Source organism: Mauremys reevesii, linkage group 4 (genome assembly GCF_016161935.1).
Source record: "Mauremys reevesii isolate NIE-2019 linkage group 4, ASM1616193v1, whole genome shotgun sequence".
NCBI lineage: Eukaryota > Metazoa > Chordata > Testudines > Geoemydidae > Mauremys > Mauremys reevesii.
This window is the reverse complement of record NC_052626.1, coordinates 4,594,350-4,616,604: the sequence shown is the minus strand read 5'-3', so window position 1 is coordinate 4,616,604 and position 22,255 is coordinate 4,594,350. Positions and strand designations below refer to the sequence as shown.

Genomic DNA, 22,255 nt, shown 5'->3' with positions numbered 1-22,255 from the left:
TCACAATGGGAAAGGGGCAAATGCCTACATGAGGGGCTGCAAAGCAGCAAGACGGACTGTTACCTGTAGCAAAGAGTGTCTGCCCTGGAATCTGCACGCACCTCAACACTGTTAACAATGAAACTGTCTGTGCAAAAGAACCAAACTGACTAATGTTGTTCCTGGCTGTTTTTGCAGGAAGCTTGAATGTTTATCTGCGGTTAAAGGGACAGACCACAATAGAAAATCCAGTATGGTCTTCAAGTGGGAATAAGGGACAACACTGGAACCAGGCCCGGGTTAATATACACCCCACCACTTCGTTTCAGGTAAGGCAGAGGAGAGTGAAGCTCTCTGGTGCACACACTGGAAACAGAGCATTCTCTTTGACACTGATGGGGGAATCAAGCAAGTGGCCTGTTTACACTTCTCCTGCTTTTTTGACACAGCATTTCACAGCTCCATTTCAGCTCTGAAAGCTGCTTTCTGGACAGATAATTGCTTCCCCTCTTGTAAATAGGTGCAGATCGCAGAGATTAGCAATGCATATTTAATGTCAGAATGCCAACCCCTAGCTGGAATAGTAACCTGTTTTCAGCTGGGAATGGTGCTAGCAATTTATGTAAAACATGTTTTTTTTAGCTCAGCAACTTGAATAGAAAGTTTGCTTCATGTGTAATTTGTCTGGGGACCAAGGAGCAATACACAATCAGATCCCTAGAAATTTATGCTTTCGCCACAAAAAAGAAATTATCTCTGAATCTTTGGTAACAATTAGGTGACAAAGAAACAGTATTCCCTGTAGAAAATTCCCGACTTTGCAAAGATACACACAGCATTCATTAGAATTGCACAGCTTGCTGCAGTTTGTCACAAACTTTGTGCTTGGTTTGATCATGAGATGTGTACAGATTTCTGCAAAAAAAAAAAGTGATTTTATGGGCCCAATTCTGCTATCCCTACTCACGAGGATGAATGGGCCCAGTGGACTCAGTATAGCTGCTTGAGTGAGAAACTCCTCTCCAGCATAAATGAACCTTATGTCTTTAAAGCTGTCCTGCTCGTCAAGGATGATTATGGTTCTGGGCTCCAAAACGTATGCACCTCCCAGGCTGCTAGCCTGAAAACATGGATTGGCAATTACTCCTGAGCCTGACCCTGAATTTTTCATTGCCAAAGGAAGGGGCAGAGATAGAAGGAAAGTTATTGGTTCTCATGCTCCTAGAGGCTGTTCCAAGCATATAAAAGGCAGCATGGAGGAGGATGGGAAGAAAACAATGAGAGAAAGATGACATGGAGGAGGAGGTGATAAACCAGAAAATGTGAACGGAGCAAAGACTGTGGGGAGGGGAAGGCAGATGAGTGCTGAGGTATAGCCAGGGCCACACACACAAATGTGACTCAGTAGCCCCCATGAGCCGGGCTGGGGCCAAACTCTGCCACCCTGGAGGTCACAATGCCTGGAGCCAGGGAACGAAGGCCAGCCCTGCTCAACCAGATCTGGCACTGCAGGGTAGGTACTGTGAGGGGAGGATCGGCCCCCCCAACCTATTTACTGGGTTGCCACAGGCTGTCAATATTTACAAATGTGTCCTGAGCCCCAGAAAGTTGAGAACCACTGCCGTAGCCCCCGATTCAGCAGTCTGTCCCTGTTCAGCAGCGCACCTATGTACACGCTTCAGAGTTTTGCTAAAAAAGGATGAACTTGAGCACATGCTGCTAGAGAGAACTGGTTGAAATTTTTGAATGGAAACTTTTTTTTGATGGAAATGGGTTTTGGCACTCAGAAAATTGTCATTTCGTTTTAAGGTTCAGGTTTTTTCAGCAAAAATAAAAAGAGAAAAATGTGTTGTTTGGTTTTATTTTTGTGTTTATCATCTCTGGTTTTTTATCTACTTCTCCCTTTTCAAGTGGAAAAATAAGAAAGAGAAAGGAAGGGGAGGAAAGCAGATCCAAAAAATTGAAAATCCGGGGGGGGAGGGGAGAGTTAGAATAATTTTCTATTAAAAAAAAATAGTGAAAATTTTTGAATAAATGAAGAATTGCTTTTTTAATAAAACCTCTGAAATGCAAAATTGTTTTTTGAACTTTAGTTTTCATTTTTCGCTAGTCTGATTTAAATATTTTGCTGAATGAGGTGAAGGACTATTTGATTTTTTCATGGATGTTTTTTGATCTATTAATCTTCCCCGTTACGTGATATGTAACTCTGCAGTCAGTATGGCTAGCTAGGCATGTTAGTAGAAACTGACCCTGAACTTACATACCAGGAGCATTTTACATCACAATGTTTTAAAGTGAGAGTCTCAGAAAATCACATGACTCCGGGGGCTGGCGCTTTAAGAAATATTCCAAACAACAAAAAGAGTTGTCAGTATTGGTTCCTCCTGTTCATAATGATTTATCTAAGTTTTTATAAAGTTATTGTTCATTGTGATGTCTGCACAGTGATTAAAAGAGCATATCATTGCTGCATTTCCAAAAAGAGAAGCCATTGGACCCAGCACACCTCACCTTCCTTCTATTTCTTTCAAAGCAGGGAGATATTTTCTGCCTGCCTATCCCACTGTGCTACTAACTTCTAATTAGCCCCTCACCTTTCAGCATTCTTATGCGAAAATGTGGACAGAGGAGCATCACAGAAATATTTACTACCTGTTTAAGCAAGATCTGTAGCCAGTCAGTTCACAAGTTTTGTGTTTTTATAGTTAAATTTAAGGGGAGTGAACTGAAACAAATCTTTGTCTGTGGTAAACTGTATCCTCTGACACAGAAATTAAAACTTGTTAATGGGTTAATTTATTCCTAGATTTCTTGTACTTTTTCCCAATCCACATACCCAGTACCGAAGCCTTCCTGGTGAAGAGATTATGAAGGTATTATGAATGCTTAGAACCAGTCTTTATGTAATGCTTATTCTGTCTGTTAAATAACCTGAAGAAGAGCTCTGTGTGGCATGAAAGCTTGTCTCTCTCACCAACAGAAGTTGGTCCAAGAAAAGGTATTACCTCACCAAATAATGTATGCAATGGTAAATAAAATGAGAATAGAGCATATAAAAATGAAACACTCACTGCTGTCTGTGTCATAACAGCTCTCAAACCGCATTTCAGAAGAGACACTGTGACCAACATTAGCTGCAACTTCCTTGAAGTCTTCCTACTGCTGCTTTCGAGCTCCTTGCAGCAATATATTGCATAGTTTGGCGCACACAAAGAGCTGTTTCCAAAATGGTTCTTTTTGCTGGAAGAACTTCCAGCATTGAATAGGATGCGGATAAGGACACAATCTTCCTGATCCTCAGCTGCTGTCACTAGTTGTCCTTGGACGTTAATCAACATAGTGCCATTAAACTGGGGATACCATTGAAGTCAGTGGAGCTACCAAACTACAGTGGCTACATGTCATCTTTATTGTCTAATTTTTTTTTGGTGGCTGCTGTGAAGGATGTTGAATGACAGAACCGGCTCCATTTCTGTATTTCCAATAGCGGTTGTTCAATGGCGTTAACCGTGGCTGACAAAGATAATCCTTTGAATAACATCTCATCCCACGCAAGTACCCGAAGGCCCATGTCTTCAAATGTGGGTACCCCAAGTTAGGGCTCTAAACCCATATGTAAATTTGTAAGTAGGTGGCTTGATTTTCAGCAATGCCGAGCACCTGCCGTTTCCACTGATTTTACTGAGCACTCAGCATGTTTGAAAATTAGTCTCCTTCCTTTAGGAGTTTATATATGGACTTAGGTGCCTAATTTTAGGCAACCATATTTTACTCCTGGGGGCATTCTGCTCCAAAAAATTAAAAATTCTGCACATAATATGTTAAAATTCTGCAAAATTCTGCAAATTATAGTTGTCAAAATAAAACCAAGGGAGAAGAAACTGCTTTTGTAGTTGGTTTTCACACCTCAACTGCTAGAAGAGGGCCTCATCCTCCCTGATTGAACTAACCTAGTTATCTCTAGCCTGCTTCTTGTTTGCATATATATACCTGCCCCTGGAAATTTCCACTACATGCATCCGACGAAGTGGGTATTCACCCACGAAAGCTCATGCTCCAATACATCTGTTAGTCTATAAGGTGCCACAGGACTCTTTGCTGCTTTTTCAGATCCAGACTAACATGGCCACCCCTCTGATACTATCTCTAGTCAAGGGCTCAAGAGGCACATGCGCACCTGAAGTGGAGCACCCATAGGGACTCATATCTCAAAAAACTGCAGTTACTGTCTTCATGTCTGTCGTAGAGTTTTATATCGCCACCCACCACCGTATGTGAATCCCTTTTCATGTAATATCAATAGCACTAGCAACATAGATTCATAGACTTTAAGGTCAGAAGGGACCATTATGATCGTCTAGTCTGACCTCCTGCACAACACAGGCCACAGAATCTCACCCACCCACTCCTGTAACAAACCCCTAACCTATGTCTGAGTTATTGAAGTCCTCAAATTGTGGTTTGAAGACCTCAAGGTGCAGAGAATCCTCCAGCAAGTGACCCGTGCCCCATGCTGCAGAGGAAGGCGAAAAACCTCCAGGGCCTCTGCCAATCTGCCCTGGAGGAAAATTCCTTCCCGACCCCCAAATATGGCGATCAGCTAAACCCAGAGCATGTGGGCAAGACTCACCAGCCAGACACCCAGGAAAGAATTCTCTGTAGTAACTCAGATCCCAGCCCATCTAACAGCCCATCACAGACCCTTCTCTTACCATTCACTTCTGAAGAAGAGCTCTTTGTAAGCTCAGAAGCTGGTCTCTCTCAAATAAAGCTATTACCTCAGCCACCTTGTCTCTCTAACGACCACTTCTAAGTTTAATGGCCCGTTTCCTATATATTTTTCCACTCGTCTTTTCACATGCCCGATTTCAGAAAGCTGTGCCACAGAAATCTGATTGATACAGGAACTCCTCACTTAAAGTCGTCCTGGTTAACGTTGTTTCAATGTTAAGTTGCTGATCAATTAGGGAACATGCTCATTTAAAGTTGTGAAATGCTCCCTTCTAGTTGTTTGGCAGCTGCCTGTTTTGGCTTCATTGTTCTCTCTTTTTAAATTAAAACTCTGTGTAGAGTCTTTTTGTTTGTTCATGAGTCAGCTCGTTTTGTTGGTTGATTTGTTTTTTACAGGGTTTTGTTATTTCTTATATGAAAAAAAAACAGGCCCAGGAAGACAAGTACAAGAAATGTTGTATTTATGTCTGGGCAAAATGTTTCCATCTCAACTTTTTTCGAGGGAAACATTTTCCACTAAATGTAAATTTTCACAGAAAGTGATTGCTTTTCTTTAAAATGTTTAGTTGGAAAACCTAAACAGTGAACATTTTCAGTTTTTGACACCCCCCCCCCCAAAAAATTGCAATGTACAAAGATTAAACACTCAGTTGGTGGTTGCGTCTGTTTTAATGTGACTTTGTTTTGCACCTGGGCAACCTGTGTCAACCAGCATTAACGGCTTTTTGCAGTGTTGTAGCTGTGTTGGTCCCAGTACATTAGAGAGACAAGGTGGGTGAGGTGATATCGGTTATTGGACCAACTTCAGTTGGTGAGGGAGTCAAGCATTTTAGCTTACACAGAGCTCTTCTTCAGGTGACTTGAAGCGCTCTATATAGTTCCAAAGCTTGTCTCTCTTGTCTTTCACACAACACACAGTCAACCTGTGGAACTCCTTGCCAGAGGATATTGTGAAGGCCAAGACTATAATAGGGTTCAAAAAAGAACTAGATAAATTCATGGACGATGGGTCCATCAGTGGCTATTAGCCAGGATGGGCAGGGGTGGTGTCCCTAGCCTCTGTTTGCCAGAAGCTGGGAATGGGTGGCAGGGGATGGATCACTTGATGATTCCCTGTTCTGTTCGTTCCCTCTGGGGCATCTGGCACTGGCCACTGTCAGAAGACAGGAGACTGGGCTAGATGGACTTTGGTCTGACCCAGTTTGGCCGTTCTTATGTTCTCACCAACAGGAGTTAGTCCAATAAAAGATAATACCTCACCCATCTTATCTCCCTAATTTACTGCTTTGGAAGTTATCCAAAGCCAGGCAAGATGTCAGCCTTCCAACATCTAATTAGGCTTATAAACCTCTGTTGTGATTTAAGAACAGGAGTACTTGTGGCACCTTAGAGACTAACAAATTTATTTCAGCATGAGCTTTCGTGAGCTACAGCTCATGCTGAAATAAATTTGTTAGTCTCTAAGGTGCCACAAGTACTCCTGTTCTTTTTGCAGATGCAGACTAACATGGCTGCTACTCTGAAACCTGTTGTGATTTAGTCCAGAATAATGAGCATGATTCATTTAATTCTTCAGAAACAAATGGATATTTTACACTAAAGGATGGATCTGTCAATAAATAAACAAATAGCCTGCGCGTGCACACAAATAACATGAATTTTAGTGCCTGGAACAGACTGACAGACTGTGAAAGATGAACAGGCTGCTCTGGGGAATTAAATGCTTTGTTTCTCCACAGAACAGGTACAGCACAGGGGTTGCCCAAGGCAAGCAGTTAAGCTGCATGTCATGTGCCTCAGCTAGAACGGATGGGCCATCTCTGGGGTTATGGATGTGGCATAGTTTTCATTCCCATCAGTCCATGTCCTCTCTACTTAGCCCCCGACAAGGATGCCAGACAAGGTCAGGGCCCCATTATCCTCGGCTGCACCATCACAAGTGCAGATTTGAAATTAGATGAAGGTTTCTAACCATCAGAGGAGTGAAGTTCTGGAACAGCCTCCCAAGGGGAGTAGTGGGGGCAAAAGACATATCTGGCTTCAAGACTAAGCTTGAGAAGTTTATGGAGGGGATGGTATGATGGGATAGCCTAATTTTGGCAATTAATTGATCTTTGACTACTAGCGGTAAATATGCCCAATGGCTTGTGATGGGATGTTAGATGGGGTGGGATCTGAGTTACTACAGAGAATTCTTTCCTGGGTGTCTGGCTGGTGAGTCTTGCTCAGGGTTTAGCTGATGGCCATATTTGGGTTCGGGAAGGAATTTTCCGTCAGGGCAGATTGACAGAAGCCCTGGGTTTTTTTCACCTTCCTCTGCAGCGTCGGGCACAGGTCACTTGCTGGAGGATTCTCTGCACCTTGAAGTCTTTAAACCACGATTTGAAGACTTCAGCAGCTCAGACATAGGTCAGAGGTTTGTTACAGGAGTGGGTGGGTGAGATTCTGTAGCCTGCATTGTGCAGGAGGTCAGACTAGAAGATCATAATGGTCCTTTCTGACCTTAATGTCTATGAGTCTGTGAGAGTCTATATGAGATGATCCCTTTTTTCATTATTTTGACTTTCAGCTACTAGAAACAGGCTGAGAACATCATCATCTTAGACCCAAATGAAATGTTGGCAATAAACTCCAAAGCTGGCTACAATTGTTACTTGGGCTTTGGGAATAAAAAAAGGCCTCAAGAAGACTTAGGGCTTGTCTACACTGGCACTTTACAGCGCTGCAACTTTCTCACTCGGGTATGAAAAAACACCCTCCTGAGCACTGCAAGTTACAGCACTGTAAAGGTCAGTGTAGACAGTGCCCCAGCACTGGTAGCTATGCCCCTGGTGCAGGAGGGGTTTTTAGAGCATTGGGAGAGCTCCCCCAGCACTCTGCCGCACCTTCACAAGCCATGTTAAAGCGCTGCCACGGCCAGCACTTTAACATTGCCAGTGTCGACTGGCCCTAAGGATACAAGATGGGGCCCACTGCATCATTTCTTCCAATTAGAGGTGGTCTGAACATCAACATTTAGATCCAGGTTGAAATCTTTGCCAAGTTTGGGGGCGTTCAGACTTGGGATTTTGATTGGGCTTGTTTCTACTTCTATTGAGGAGTCTCTCCAGGGAAGTACGCTCAGCCTGGCATCTACTGGAAAAAGCAACTAAAAGCTAAATTCCCTTTGAGACTCCCTGGATCGATGGGACAACATAAGAAATAGTTTCCATTTTACTTGTCAAGAGAGTAAAGTGGCCTTCAGTATATTTGTAAGCCCTGCTATTCTTCTGCTAAATGCAGCATTTCTAACAAGAGCTGTGTAAAATTACATGGGTACAGATAATAGCTTTTGCTAGAGACTGGTAGGGGATTGTGATCCTCTGGCACATCCTGCAAGTAACTATGAGCTGCACACTAGACTGTGCTTCATGCATTGCCAATACTCTCCTGCCATGATTTGTTTTGAGCCAGTGGCCAGCCTGGCTAATAGGGAGCCATCTTTGAAACCTATGCAGCTTCTTGCCAAAAGCAGATTTTAATTAAATGCAACCTATTGTATGTTTGTTTATAGAGTTCTTGGTGTCTTGAAGCAGTGCTTGTCCTAACCGGGAGAGATTTGATTTTAAATCCGGTTGATAGGTTCTGTACAGTCTGCCAAGAGAGGGAGAAAAGAGGAGAAAGATATTTTCCTTTCAAGCTGAATACATTCCAGTATCGGTGTTAGAGTGGGGGAAATGTGATGAGAGGGTAATTACTGGAAACACTGTTTTCAGACAGTGGGCTAAAAATGGAAAAGCTTGCTGTTTTCCCAATTACTGCTCCTGGTTACACTAATGCCTGCCTTGTTACAGTAATTAACCTACAATATCACACTTCAGTAAAATAACGATGGAGCCATCCACTACAAATGTGCTGCTTTCAAGTTTATTTAGCATTGCGTGTACAGAACTTGCCGTGTGACTTAAGGCGCACGAGTCAGCTTTGAAAAACATCCCCAAGCCCTGCCACTTTACCGCTGTAGTGTCAATAGCCTAGAGAGTAAATTTGGCTTAATGAAAGTAGCACACGTGTCTACTGCTGAGGGCGTGAGTCCCACAATCAAGTCTAATAAAGAAAGTAAAAGCTGCTTCTGCCCAGCATCATGTCTTGTGATCTGGTATTTTGGCACATCGCAGTGCTTGACTATTATTTCTATGGTTGTGCCCATCCAGGCATGGTGCTGAGCCGTGCGCTGTTTCACTGGGAACTGAGGACTTGCTGGACAGTTGTAATGAAAGCTGCTCATTCTCATTGCATAACACTGACTGAACTGTATTAATTAGCAAAGAAAAGTTGGAACCTGCCAAAAGAACTCAATCCTGTGCCCCAATAAATCACTGGTAAAACTGCTGCTGAAATCAATGGCAGCAGCATCCGGCTAAGTGTTCTCTATACATCTGCACTGTAACTAGATTATTACTAAATGCACTGTATTACTCCACATAGCATTAAACGTCTGCCAATTGACTCTACCCCCAAGAGTTAATTTCTGGATCAGTGCCACGGTCTGATGATCTTTGAATTTCATGCATATGTTGTAGTAGATGAAAGTTTAAAACTTGTCATCTCTGTCAACTGAAAGCATTTCAAAAGGATAGCTGTGTGAATTCAATTGCTTGCAAAATAGGTGTTGCATAATTCCCATCACCTCTACAGAAAGACTTTGAAGTTTGCTATTGAATACATTTTCTCATGGTTCTACAGTACCGTAGTAATCCATCATTAATAACTGGTATTATGGCAAATATGAGTAACTACCTTGCTACAGGGCAGACATCTCCAAACTGGGATAGTTTTCCTCTCCAGCTGAAGTAATACAGATTTCTGCCTCTAATGGTCTCACAATGTTGCTCTTTTTCCTCAGTCACATACTTTTCTTGGTTGGAGCTTACCATATTCTGAGAACACACTAGACCAAGTCTGATTTTTTTTCTCAAGTTGCCCTGAAAACAAGGGGTAACATCTACACTGGAGATCTGCTAATCATCACAAGGATGGGAATAGCCTCTCGCGATTCATCTTTGAGCTAGGATCTGCTCATTTCCTTCACCAAAGCAATAACGGGAAGTGCTGTTGACACCTGGTGCTTCCTGAGAGACCAGTATCCAGCCAGGCCCCTCCAGTGTATGAACCTGGGAAAAACATGACGGACATATACCCCAATAAGCAGTGGTGCTGACATAATATCAGTCATGTCCTCCAGTGACTTGCAATGAATATTTTCTCAAGCTTGTCTCAGTGAGAGAGCCATGGAATCTGGCAGAACCCCAAATGAAAGAGAGAGTGGGTGAATGAGTGTCCATGTGACTCTCTGGAACCTCCCAATAGGAAGGACCGAATACAACACCAGTCTGTTCCACAGGTTCTCTCAGACTGGGGGTAATGGCCACCAGGGGTAGGTTGCAAACAGGTGCGAGGGGGTTAAGACCACCCTGTCCTTTCCATATTGCTGAGTAGCAAGGGGATCCCGGCTTGATCCCAGCTAGATGAGATGGGTGTCGCCATATGGAAATGTAATGGGTGGAACCAGTTGGGTAAAGTGCAGAACCACTGATCTCATCTTACCCAGGAGCGTCTTTGGACTCTGTCTAATTGACACACCCTCATGTCTTCCCCGGAACGTGGTCAAGTGCAATAATAAGTTTTAATGCCAAGAGACCTCCCACAGAGGGCAAACTCGGGTTTAAGCCTGTTGTATAGCTAGCTAACGCCTCCCTTTTTTCATGGCACATTATCTGAAATGCCTTTACTCTATGGTGCCAGACTATCATCATACCTTTATTTCTATAGTGCCTCCCCTTGAGGGACGCAGGTGCCATGCAGCAGACGAGCAAATGTCCAGTCTTGGGATGACATGCTGTGCTGCCACTGGCTGTTGCTGACTTTTGTTTGTTTGTTTTGTGGGGGGATAGAGTTGCTCCCTGGAACTAGTCACTGGTGTTGGGCTGAGACTCCTAGGAGACAGGATATCCCTGCAGGCTGTTCCAGGCCTGGTGTATACTTGAAAACAAAGCAAGTTACAGTTCACGTATGCCCAGACTCTGCACTAATGATTTCTCCTTTACTGGGATGCTGACCTGCTAGCACAACAGGTGTACGTACATTATTGAAGGCACACAGAGAGTAATTAACTACAGCTCTTTAATACCACATTAATTTGTGTCCATGAATAGAGTTGAATATTTCCTCTGTGTCATGAATTCCCTGTATTGTTAATTGTATCATATTTATTTTTTTGCAGCTCATTTTTGAAGGGATCCGAGGTCCTGGCATAGAAGGTGATATTGCTATTGATGATGTATCAATTGTGGAAGGAGAGTGTATGAAAGCAGACCAGCCAGCCAACAGTAAGTGTGATGAGCTGTCTAGATACTTATACCGCGCCCCATCACTGTAACTGTGAGCCATGTTCTGAACCAGACCCTGTGCTGCAGAAAACAAAACAAAACGTTACCCAGTTAAGATGGAGATGTTTAAAGATTTCTTTGGAACCAAAATCTGGAGCCAAAATATCTCTAGTCAAATATGAAATGCATGACATTTTTTAAAAAATGTAATGGCAGCAAAGAGAAGGAAAACCAAATGGGAGTCAGGCAGGCCGGAACCATGAAATTGCACTGTGCTGTGTAGCTAGAGGGCATATATGTATGTATATAATGGCACTGGTCTATATTAAAGGAATACTAGTTCTCCTCATATAGAGCCATTGCTCTGTGCCTTACTCTATAGGTCTTCTCGAAGTCAGTGGAACTGTTTGTGGAGTAAGGTACAACTGTACTGAAGTCAGGATATCAGAATCTGTCCCCTGGACAATAGACATTTGGATATTAATAACATACTTAATTTTACAAGTGTATAGATCTCCTTTTCTTTTACAATTAATAAACATGATATATGTGTGTGTGTGCGCGTGCGCGTGCGTATGTATTTATTTATTTTATTATTATATATAAAAATCTCCATTACCCTACTTATAAATCTGACTGAATAAAGAGAGGGAAGGAGAGAGAGAGCGCGCTGGGTGTATGGGGATGGATGGTTGGCTAGATAGATAGCTATTGGGAGAGAGAGAGAGAGAGAGAGAACGCACTGGGTGTATGGGGATGGATAGATAGCTATTGCAGGCACACATCTATGCTAAAAGAATTTTAAGGTTGCAAAGCCAAACACTCAAAAGTTAGGAAATTCCCAAATGTAGGTTGCCTATGAAACCTTAATTCACCCCCCACACACAGACACTTTGTGCACAGGTTTTATGATAAAGTCTTTAATGATATGATCACTTACTATTTTTCTCACAAGACCTCTGCCTTATTCAGTCCCCAGGATTGACCTTGGTCCCCTTATTTATCAATAAATATCGTCCAGTTTATCCCACAGTGCGGGAACCTTGGTGGAAGTAGGGAGCCTGGCCAGGGGGCGTGGCCTTGGGGGGAAGAGGCAGGGCAGGGGCGGGGCTACTGAGAGGGACCTGGTCTGTTGGCCAGCACCGGGAAGAGGCTGGCAGCATCAGCAGGGGCTAGAGTTTGCAGCGGGGGAGCCGCTTACCTCCTCCGTTGTGAAGCGCAGTCCCACGGGCACCACTCTGCATCTGCCCAAGGCAACGTGGCCTCCTTCCTCTCAAACTATGCCCATGTTAAAAAGCAGCCAGGCATGGCCCTCGCACTTTTAAAAGTTGGGGGGGGGGAGACAGGAAGGTGGTGCCGGCACCCCTGAGTTATCCTGTCCCCCAGCCTCTGCATTTCCATACGGGATCTTTCAATCTGTGCAGTGTCAGTCTGCCATTTACCCTTACGTGGTAAACTCTTGATTGTCTGCTTGTTAATTCTACTTTTTTTCTGCCCCACTCTGTAGATTTACGAGCAGGTGCTGTTGGGACATTAGCACATATATGGCTTTTTCCAGTGATCCTCGTCATGTCTGTCTTAAGTCATCAAAGGTGACCTTATCCTGGCAGAGGCTATGAAAGATTCACCAGGCATTGGCATGAAGAAAGAGTCTTTGTAAAATGGACATTTAAAAACAAACTACCAAAGATTCCTCCACTGACTGACTCAAAACATTAAAATAAATAAATAAAAATTTAAAAAAAAAAAGCACTGGGGATAAAAGGCATCATGGGAGCGTAACTGACTCTGAGCCACATATGAAAAGCGATCTGGCGTAAAAGAGACCTTCAGGTGCTTTTGTGGTCTATAAGAAATACGGCATCATCTGGTTGAACTCTGAAAAAAAGACCTATAGAAATCCTTGTCAAAGCACAAAGTCATGGCTGGTTTTGTTTCAAATGAATAGTTTGCTTGTTACCATGGAAACCTAATGGCCGGCCAAAAAAGAGAGAGAGAGAGAAACAACACCTCACTGTAAACAGGGTATCTGAAGAGCTGGCGTTTATTTTCCCTTCAAGAAGGTTTTTAGTCTAGAATTAAATAAATGTAGGCCCTTTCACCTTGGGGTGTCACCTCCCCTAGAGAATAACCCTCGATCAAAGATGTTTAAGACATTTCTGTTTCATTTTCTCATGGCTATGCTAGATAACTGTATGCTGTCTCCTTTTGCATGCATTACTGTCCAGGGTGTGTAACCTGGGCTTACATATGACACAGGCTTATCCGAGTTTGCTTGCAGCCACTTCAACACCTTTCCTCCCCAACTAAGTCATCTGTTCTAATGAAGTGAAGAAACCAAACCACCGTCTTTTATAAATTGCCATGGAAACCAAGTGCCTTCAATGAAACAAGCCTGATTAAAAAACAAACAAACAAAATCAACACAGAAGCTTGCACTGCTAAAAATGTGGTTTGTGCAAACTATTTTCTAAACAAACCACAGAGCCTAAGTGTGCAAACAGCAGGCAAGGAAACAGAGCCGCTTCTGGAGAAGGATGGACCTAAGTTGCTGCGTAAGACCCTTTCAGACGAGATGTTCCAGACAGCCATGGCCTTTCAGCTTATTATCCATTAGAAAATAGCTTCCATTGGTCCTGGAGATGGGAGCAGCACTTTTTTTTTTCCAGATGATCAAGTGGGTCAACCAGAGAAAAAGGTTGTTAAGATGTACTTAGCGCAGCAGGTGGTAAAACACAAAAGGGATTTTCTTACTCTAACCTCCATTTGAAAAGAAATTGGCCCGAGCTTTAGAGAGACGAGAAGGTGTGTGTGTGCGATTGCAGTGCATACAAAATAACACAAAAAGGGGGCCACCAACGCAAAGGGGGCCTGCAAATCTGGCTTTATTCAAAACACGGATGGTATAATGCCTCTGCCCGTTAGTCAGACTCTGTGCAGATTGTGAAATATTATTTTATTATTTTAGCATAATTAAAAAAGACACTTTTACAAAAAAAAAAAAAAACCTGTAAAAATGATTTTGAGCTACCTGAGTACCTACCATACCTTTAACCGGCCAGTTTTCCAATGCATTGTAAATTTCCCTTATACAGTGGGTTATGAAAATTTGAAAACCTTTTTCCTTAAATTATCTCAGCTTTTAACTTCATTTAAAAAAGACTTTTGTCTAAAGATGATGATGATTATTTTATTATATGTTCAACACCCTAGGATTAAAAAAACTGATATGCAAGTAATTGGGTTACAAATATTAAAAACAACAACCACAAAATATAACATTTGCAAATATTAATATAAAAAGCACAACAAGATGCAGTAAAACAATTACAAGGCTTGATTTTTTTTTTTATTCTGTAGAAAAATGTTTGTGCAAATTCAGTAATTCAACTGAAGAGACAATTTTACAGCTATGTTCAATAAAGCCTCTTTCCAGGTAAGGTATTCTAAGTGGTTCGCGTGTTTGTTGCGCTCTGTGCACTTATTCACGAAAAGGGCGTAACCGAGAGTCGCTTTCTTGTGTCGTAATCTGTCATTGTCTGAATCCATAATACTACATGACGTTCAGGGACAGAGATTTTCCCAAGGGCACTGCCAACTATCTATTTGTAAGCGATTTCACTTGTTTGTAAAACGCTGGTCGTATGGGAGTGCCCTAACTGGAGTCCACTTGGAAGTCAAGTGGGAGCTCTGAGCATGGATTGACTGTGAGGTTGGGGCCTTATATGCTTTTCAATAAAAGGCACTTCCAGCTAGCAAGCATCAGCATTAATTAAGGATGGGAGAACCATAAGAACTTGCACTTGGTATATTTTGAGGTTCAGAGCAGTTCTGATAACGTCAAAGTAGTGACACATCACCGGAGAAGATTTTTCGCCCCATATTTTTGGCTTGGCTGTCTTTGGAGAGAGCCTGCCTTGCAAGATTTCCAACATTTCCAGAAACATTATTTCAAGCCCATCTGAACCTTTTGCAGGTCCCCCATCATTAATGTTTAGGTACGGTATGTCAGCTGCCATCGTGAAAGCAGTACAACACATTTGGTCATTTTTCAGTCTGAGCACCAGCTTCAGTGGTCCTCTCATCAGAGAGGTCGGAAACCCTTCCCATGACTGTCCCTGAAGACTGCCAGCAGAGGGACCTGAGGCTGGGCTGGTATCTCAGCTAGTACAAAGGGAGCTATCCAGATTCATATCAGCTGAGGATCTGGCATGCTGTTTTCTGGTTTATCCTTCACAGTAGATTGCTGTCAATTCTGTTGCTGTTTTGTTTTATAAAATCCAGACCATTTTGCTCTGTGTAGATTGGCTGTGCCCCTTTAAAAGTAAAACATGCACCATTCCCTTTATGCTTGCTACTTTTCCTCTAATTCATGACTGCTAAAACCAGACCAACCTAGGACTGAAATCTGAAGGCCTGTTCTTCAGCACAGGGACGCAGAAGCATCCCGGAAGCGGTTCCGTGGCATCGTACTAAACAGTCACGGTGTTGTATGAAGTATCGGGGTAGCTGTGTTAGTCTGTATCCACAAAAACTCTGTGTTAGTCTGTATCCACAAAAAATCCACCAGATTCCTTGTTGGTGTTGTGTGGACAGCAGCAGTCCGTGACGTTGGCTGTCATAAGTAGTGAGAATAATGCAGAGAGAGAATTTGGAGAGGCTCTTGAAATGCCCACTCACATTCAAATGGTTTTGATCAAGATAGTTTGCGAAAAATGAGGGTTTTTTTCTTTTGGGGGATTGTAAACCAAAATACAAACAGATTTGCACATGCCAGAATTAGTCTGAGTATCTTTTTTTTTCAATTTTAAAATGAATTGAATGTTTATTAAAGTTCGGGTTTAACGGCTCCAGAGATGAAAGTCCTTTTGGTAGTTCCAGTGCAGTGTAAACACAGAGTAAGTCACCTTCCACACACTACCCTACCCCTCCGTCTTAGCTTTGACCTGCAGAGGTCAACTCTTGGGGTGAGAGGATAGGTTATTTTCCATGCTCATTTTCAAACCTTGCTCCTTGACTGGGTGTAAAAGAGAGCACCAGTTAGTGCGGATCTTCTTGTTCATTATTTGCTCGAGAATAGACTGGACTTGTATTTGTCTTTCTAGTAAGCCACTGGAAAACCAATGAGGTGGCAAAGACTTTGGGTTATTGTGCAGACGCAGGATGTGTCTGAAGTGGGGTCTGAGCAGTGAAAGGTGTTATATGTGGTTACCCAATTCCCTGAGCCATCTAATCCTGTTTCTGGTGTATTTTTAAATTAGTCATGAAAATGAATTGTTCAGATGTCAACTTTGCAAAAATGTCAGTTCATATGTAATGTTTCTATTAAAGAAAAATGGGGGGGAGAGCAAAGTTTGGATAATTAAATCCCCTTGACTTCAGCGAGAATGATGGGTGTAGAGTGGCTACAAGAGCGTGTCCCAACTGAGCCTTCTCAGAGTCACAGGTAAGTGGACTCTACATTAAACATTCAGCAGCCTTTTCATCCCATGTCTTGTAAATATGCCAGCAGGATCTGAGAGAGCTGGGGTGTTACCTTAGCATTTGCCATTCTCTATCTCCTTTTATACCCAGCAATGGCACTGTAACCCACATCTTTTCTAAATGTGTAGTTTGCACATGAAATCCTAAATAATATAGCCAAGTTCTTTGATCTCACTATACCAGCCCAGCTCTTCCCCTGCAGCCAGCCTTATCCAGGGACACCCTCGTTTCTCATGGGAAAACAAAAGAACATAGGCTAAGTAGGGACAAATTACTGCAGAATACATTGCAAATACACTGCATCTCGCTACCTACAACATTGACTCAAGCCAGCTCCATTAATTAGACTCTAAAGGCAGGGAACGGCTCCTCATTCAAGTCTCTCAAAGAGGCTGTGTGTAGTTGGAGAAAAATAGCAAATTTAGCTACCCTACGAGTAGAGGATAGGTTCTTTGCACTCAACCCACTTTATATCAGCCAAGCCTTTTTCAGAACAATCTTCAAATGTGTATAAATGTGAAATCCACAATAATGCTCAAGCCCAGAAATCTCTCTCCTGAAATGTCCATTAGAGACCTTGGAAGAAGAACTGCTTGGTCAGCTGGATGTAAGTTAAACTGCAGCTGAAAGTCCTCATGCCGTTAACGGCCTCATGCACAATGGGGCTTCTTACAGCCTTCGGTGTACCCTCTCTCAACTCGATGGCTTCTGTCACCACTTTGTTTCAACAGCCTTCCTCCAATGAGTCCATTTGATTTGTAACAGAGTTGGGGAATCAAGACCCCATACTTTTTAAATACCACCTATCAGCTAAAGCACTGCCTCATTCCTCCCTTTAAGGCCACGTCAGGGTTTGCTGATGAAACCGTGGCGATGTACACACAAAAATGCTCCTCCTGCTGGTTTAACTCTCATGCTGCACCAACGTCATAAAACCACCTCGATGAGCAGCATAGAGCGTTTGGCGACAAAGTTAAAGTGACGCACTGTCAGTGTAGACCCTGCTCTTGCTTATGTTGCCCTAAGTGGCCTCCAGGAGATTTCCCACAATGCCCATCATGACCACTCTGGTAATCAGTTTCAACTCTGCTTCCCTGCAGCCAGGTACACAGGCATGCACCCCTCCCCCTTTAAAGCCCTGGGAATTTTTGAAATTCCACTTTCTGTTTGCTCAGCATGAACAGCTCACATCACACCTTCCCAGCTAACTGTGAGTGTTCTGCGGGAAATGCGCCCCCACCTGAAGTACACAGAAGTTCCTGGATCTGTTGGGTCTGTGCAGTTGCAGTTCCAATCCAGCTGTAGGAACTTTCACACCTACGAGCAGATTGCTCATGGCATGGATGTGAAGGGGCACAAACTGGGCAGGCAGCAGTGCCGTGCTATGTCAAGGAGCTGAGTCCGGCGTACCAGAAGGCAAGGGAGGCCAACTGTCGCTCTGGTGCGGCACCAAAACCATGCTGCTTCTACAAGGAGCTTCATGACATCCTTGGCGGCGACCCCACCTCCAACCCGAAGAGCCCCGTGGGTACTTCAGGGGGCCTGGAGGCAGTGGCCAGCAGAGTCAGTCCCAAGGGTGAAGTGGTGGACAAGTTGAAGGAGGATGTGAGACAGGCGACGTTCTCGCTGGGTGGCATGCTGAACCAGGGCCTCTTTTTGATTCCAGCGGGGTCTAACCACTCTCTGCTTTGATACTGTACGGTTATATGAAGTAGAGGTGTCCTTTATTTTGTTACATGGTGTATGTGGGAGAAGGGATTGAACTTAACAACACTAGATATTGTTTGAATCTACTTTGCATTCCCTTGTGCACCTATGCAGTAGGGGGCCCTGCAGAAAAGTTTGTTCATGCACACCAAGCTCTCCTGGGAATCCTCCATTGAGATCTCTGGGAAACTTTCCTGCAGATACTCTGCAATTCCTCTGCCGAAGGTTCCTTGGTAGAGCTGCTTTGTTTCTTCCCCCATTGTAGGAAACTTTGCCACCCCAATTGGCAATTACTTCTGGAGGAACCGAAGCAGCATATGGACCGGGTCTGAAGCCGCATGCACGCAGGAGATGCACCCTGGAGATATTAGGTTCGATCACCTCTGCCTGTGGAAAATGGTGTCAGTATTCAGAATAGTGTCCCTAGGCGCTTGTACTGATCCCCTTCTGAAACCACCCAGACCCTTTGTCCCTTCCTGCACAGCTCTCCTGCCCCCCAGCCCAAACTCGCCATGTTTAGTGCTCTGGCCATGCTGCGTGCTTGCCACGGGAAAGTGAGAAAGGTGTATGTAACTTTTATGATTCAAGACTGTGAGTGCACACACAATACTGACTCTGTGGATTGTTTCTTTTGCTTCTGCAGATGTGCCCCGGAGGGCCAGCTCCAGCAACCGAGCAAAGCGCCTCCGTCAGATAAGGAGATGAACGAGGAGGCGTAAGGAAGGCACGTTTCGCGAAGTGCTGCATCGTCAGATCAGGCCCACAGCGAGCACAGAATGTGGAGAGAGAGAATAAATGAAAAGCTAGAAATGGCTAGCTAGGAGAGGAGACATGGCCAGGAGCACATGATAGAGGGTCAGAACCAGATGATAAAGCTCATGGAGGACCAAGCAGCGATGCTGAGGTCCCTGATTGCACTGCTGGTGGAACTCATGCGTGCTCGACTCCCCCTGCAGCCCCTACTGCTTTGCCTTCCTTGCCCTCCCCAAACACAATCCTGACCCATTGCAGTGCCCCTTGCACTCCTCCCCGGGGCCATATAACAACAGCTGGACTTACAGCTGTGAGGTCCTCACTTCAGAGAGTGCTGCTCACTGCCATGTCCCTCGTAAGAAACGTTAATCTGTGTATTGCTGTTTAATAAAAATTTAGTCTCACAAAGACTGTGATTCTTTATTTGTGACCTACATAGGGCAGTTGCCACATTGAATGACCCCTGTAATGATTCCTGCCTGACCGTAAATTGTAGTCTGCAAATGTGCTGATTTGCCAATTTGTATGCATTTCTGTTGCAAGTTAACAATGGCTGGCTCAATTCATTACAGAGAGACCCTGATTCAAATAGCCCCCCAATGAGTCCCTCTAATAGTGTCTGACTGCTCAAAATCAGCTGCCAGGTGATCCAGCACAACACCACATCCCTGGGGAAACTTTCCCCCACCTTGGCTTCACAAATGTTATGGACAGCACAGCAGGCTGCTATGACCATGGAAATATTTTCTTTTTTGAGGTCTAACCTGCCAAAAAGGCAGCTCCAGCGACCCTTTAATCTGCCAAACACACATTCTACAGTCATTCTGCATCTGTTGAGCCAGTTCTTGAAGCACTCTTTGCTGCTCTCAAGGTTTCCAGAGTATGATTTCATGAGCCACAGCACTAAGGGGTAGGCTGGGTCTCCCAGGATCACTATGGGCATTTCCACATCCCCTGCTGGAATCTTCTGGTCTGGAAAGAAGATGCCTGCATGCAGCTTTATGTACAGGCCAGTGTTCCTGAAGAGCCATGCGTCATGCACATTCCCTGACCACCCCAAGTTGATGTCAGTGAAATGACCTCGGTGATCCACCAGCGCCTGCAATACCATAGAGAGGAAGCCCTTTCTGTTGATGTACTCTCTCACAGGTTGGTGTGGGGCCAAAATGGGCATATACCTGCCATTTATTGCCCCACTGCAGTTAGGGAATCCCATTCCTGCAAAGCCATCCACTATTTCCTGCACATTGTCCAGCATCACAGTCCTTGTAACAGGAGGTGATTAATGGCCCTCCACACTTGCATCACTGCAACCCCCATGGTGGCCTTCCAACTCCAAACTGATTTGCAGCTGCCCAGTATCAATCTGGAGTTGCCAGCTTCTGCACAGCGATTGCCACATGCTTTTCCACTGTTAGCGCAGCTCTCATTTTTATGTCCTTGCGCCAGGATCGGCGCGAGCTCTGTACAGAGTTCAAGGAAGGTGGTTTCTGCTGCCGCTTTGCATCATCGCATACCTGCATCATAATCCAATCCCACCACTTGTTGCTTGTTTCCCGAGACCAATAGCGATGGTCCACCATGTTCAGCTGCTCCATGAATGCCAACATCATTCTTGAATTGTTTCCATGGCACATAGCTGGGCAGGTACCAGGGATTCCTGTTCAGATTCACAGCTCATGAAATACTGCAGCATCAGCTGCGTTGTGTTCATAATGTTTATCACAAGGCTGGTAAACAATTCAGGATCTATGCGTTCAGGCAGAGATGGCAGGTGCAGAGTTTATGGGGGCAGTTTAAAAATGGCGCATAGTACGGTTGGAAGCCCTGGGAACTATGGAATGGACAAAGCTGCATCATAGGATCCACCTACATTGTTAGTATCTAGATCTGTTTGTTAGCCTGGGATAGAATTTTGGGTTTGACTTTTTGATACTATGTCCCTTGTTTACACATATTAGTATAAAAGACACTGAGATGTTGCTTCTGCCCAGTCAGCTGGATTTGTTAGGACAGTGGGAACAGATAGGAGCAGTGAACATGTTCCTCAGAGCACACTTTCAGGTTGCCTCAACCCCATCTCAAGCCAAAGTCAAGCAACCAGTCGGGAGGGACTTTGGGGGGAAGGTATAAAACATTACAAGACCAAAGAAATGCCCAACCCTGACTAGAGCAGAACCTCACTCCTGACCCCTCCCATGGGGTACAAAGAGGTGGGATGAAGACCCCAGAACCAAAATGGAACATGACCCTAAGTTGTAAGGGGTGGGACTGAGGTCCTGCATTGCAGGTATAATTATGCCTCCTGAGGGGGAAGGGAGGACGAGACACTGAGAAACAAGCCTCTGTGGTGTCAGTTATGAAACATGTTTGCTGGAAACTAACCCCAATAAACATCACATTGTCTACACTTCAGACTTCTGCTCTTCTGCTTTCTGTCTGCATGACAAGAACCAGGGGAGAGGCTGAAGGGAAAGCCCTCTAATACACATGATGCACTGCAATCATTCCCTGAACTCCTAGTGGGCGAAGGTGGTGATTTGCACCATGGGATAGATACCCACAGGGCACTGTTCTCTCTGTCGGTGCTAGAGCACCAACTGTGGATGCTCTCCAGTGACACATGCAGTGTTGTGTGAACATGCACAAGTGATGTCATTACAGCAGGTTATGCGCGTCGATGTAACTTAAGCCAACTTAACTCTGTAGTGTAGGCATGGCCTTATCCTTACTTCTGTTATTTCTTAAACTCTGTAAAATCCCAGTTTTGTAGTGAAAGTTCTGGCCTGGCACACACACACAAGATTCTTCCCTCCCTTAATGATGAAGGCCAATTTAGCTGTATTTTAGGAAGGTTTTCCTCATCTGAACTTTTTTCTAATTGAAATGGACTGTTGTACACCACCTCCATTTCTAAGGCAAATCCCTTTCCCTCAGACTAATGAGTTCTCAGTGTTGAGTTAGAAACAGGCTTTGATTTGATAGAATAGGGCTCTCTCTTTGCTGTTGTGAGAAACAGGGCTTCAGCTGGACTCATACTTGTGGGCAGCTCCTAAAAGCAGTAACAAAGTTAGGCACCAATTTCTTAATCCTTTTCCCCAGGAAAGGGACACGTCAAATATATCCACGTAACCTGCTCCATTCACCACTGCAGTACAAAAACGTTACCCTCAGTAGTACAGAAAAAATTAGAATGTGACAAATTAATAATCTGCTTTCACTTTATGCAG

At 44.0% G+C, this 22,255-nt stretch overlaps 1 protein-coding gene across 11 annotated transcripts in view; it reads left to right on the top strand.

The window, feature by feature from the left end:
- MDGA2 (MAM domain containing glycosylphosphatidylinositol anchor 2) overlaps positions 1–19,298 on the top strand; it is a 632,812-nt gene extending 613,514 nt beyond the window's left edge. For 5 of the 11 annotated variants that reach the window (XM_039537889.1, XM_039537890.1, XM_039537888.1 and 2 more), the window contains exons 15-18: positions 178–308; positions 10,976–11,081; positions 18,538–18,643; positions 18,916–19,297. In XM_039537889.1, the coding sequence (XP_039393823.1) occupies positions 178–308; positions 10,976–11,081; positions 18,538–18,643; positions 18,916–18,991 (419 nt within the window). In that variant the 3' untranslated portion in view covers positions 18,992–19,297. Of the gene's footprint in view, positions 1–177; positions 309–10,975; positions 11,082–12,588; positions 14,101–18,537; positions 18,644–18,915 lie in introns of those variants that run through there. The other 6 variants (XM_039537899.1, XM_039537895.1, XM_039537898.1 and 3 more) reach the window with 2 other exon arrangements.
- Positions 19,299–22,255: the final 2,957 nt, after the last annotated feature.